The sequence below is a fragment of the Cotesia glomerata genome, linkage group LG1 (assembly GCF_020080835.1).
Source record: "Cotesia glomerata isolate CgM1 linkage group LG1, MPM_Cglom_v2.3, whole genome shotgun sequence".
Taxonomy (NCBI): domain Eukaryota; kingdom Metazoa; phylum Arthropoda; class Insecta; order Hymenoptera; family Braconidae; genus Cotesia; species Cotesia glomerata.
This window is the reverse complement of record NC_058158.1, coordinates 2,949,641-2,951,099: the sequence shown is the minus strand read 5'-3', so window position 1 is coordinate 2,951,099 and position 1,459 is coordinate 2,949,641. Positions and strand designations below refer to the sequence as shown.

Sequence of the window (1,459 nt, the reverse complement as noted above, 5' to 3'; positions counted from 1 at the left end):
AAGCCACCGTTTTTCTTTTTGTTTTTGTCGACTAGTAAACACTGAAAGAGTTTTTTTTGTATCTTGTTGAATTTTATTTTTCAGCGCCTTGATTCATTATTTCATAAAGACTTTTAAAGTTCTCTAATATATCATTTCTATTAATATTTATATCTTTGTGTTCAACAAAGCTTTTGAAGTACACATACATCATTAACTGCATTATGTGCATCACTCAATAACTAGCATTTAAAAACTCTTCAGCTAATACCTCCTGTCTGTAACTGGCTTTCGTTCCACGTTTATCTTTAAGTTTAGATTTAAATAAAGGTAAAGAATCAGCAAATCCAGCAACTAATTCCGAAAACTCATTCAATAGGCCTTCATTTCTTATAAAATTCAATAGCGTTGGACAATCGAACCTAAAACAATTATGAGCAACCAAAATGATTGGACTGTTTATTGATTTTAAAAATTGTAACAAACTCTTTGCGGCATTTACTTTTGAATGAGCCCTTCCAAGATTGGAATTGGCAATATAAGTACTATTTTTCAACTCAAGCCCTGTGATTTTTGATGCTTGTAAAGAAAATTCGCGCTCTGGTTTGATATAAATATCAAATTCTACATCAGAGTACTTTGCAGCTATTTGAACGACTTCTTTACTTGCATCAAGTCCCGTTGTTTCTAAATCAAAAAAAACAACTACAGCTGACGATAAATTAACTTTAGGATTCACAGTAACGGTGTCTACAAAATCAATTCCAACATCCAAACCACAACCTGACTCATAACATATTCCTTCCTTGCGAACAGCTTTATTACATTGATTAGTCTTACGATTAAAAAGCTGCCTCCGACGTTTTTTAAACTCAACCGTCTGTGCTTGAGCCTTTCGTCGGCATGAAATTTCATCCTTTTTCATTCGATATGTCATTGATGACTTCGTTGTAGGTGAATTGTTCATTTTTTTGTTAATACTATCTATAGATACATGACCAAGATTTTTATGGATTATTGCTGCACTTACTCGAATGTCATTCGACGATGATCCTCCATAATGAAGATGTTTAGGAGCAGTGCTAGCAATTGTTTTATTGAGAGACTCATTAGCTTGACTAGATCCACAAGGGCTCAGTTTGTCAGCAACGTTAGCAAACGAGGTAAAAATAGCTTGAAGCTTATCTTGAACTGAGGGGTTGGATAAGCCTTTACCTCCAGGCAAAATTTTATGCCTATAATTTTCTGGATCAAGCTTGTATTTGCACCAATCACCACATGCTGAATGATTGTCACAAGCGTGAGAAACAATATTCAACAGACCAGCTTTCGTGGCTTCAACATTATTCTTGTTCTTTTCTAACACACAGCTGAAGCAATATTTAAAATATTTTACGAATGGTGTTGATAATTTCATTGCGTACAAACATTTACTTAGTTTAGAAACAGCATGGTTTTTGTCGCTCCATTTGTGAATTTC

At 34.0% G+C, this 1,459-nt stretch overlaps 1 protein-coding gene across 1 annotated transcript; it reads right to left on the bottom strand.

Moving 5' to 3' along the window:
- Positions 1–214: 214 nt before the first annotated feature.
- LOC123272509 lies at positions 215–1,124 on the bottom strand. The gene has a single exon (XM_044739370.1). It carries the CDS (start codon positions 944–946, stop codon positions 215–217), a length of 732 nt encoding a protein of 243 aa, XP_044595305.1. The 5' UTR covers positions 947–1,124.
- Positions 1,125–1,459: the final 335 nt, after the last annotated feature.

Bases quoted from the DNA above. Each gene is read 5' to 3' on its own strand.
- LOC123272509 (XM_044739370.1), bottom strand. From the start codon at position 946: ATGAACAATTCACCTACAACGAAGTCATCAATGACATATCGAATGAAA.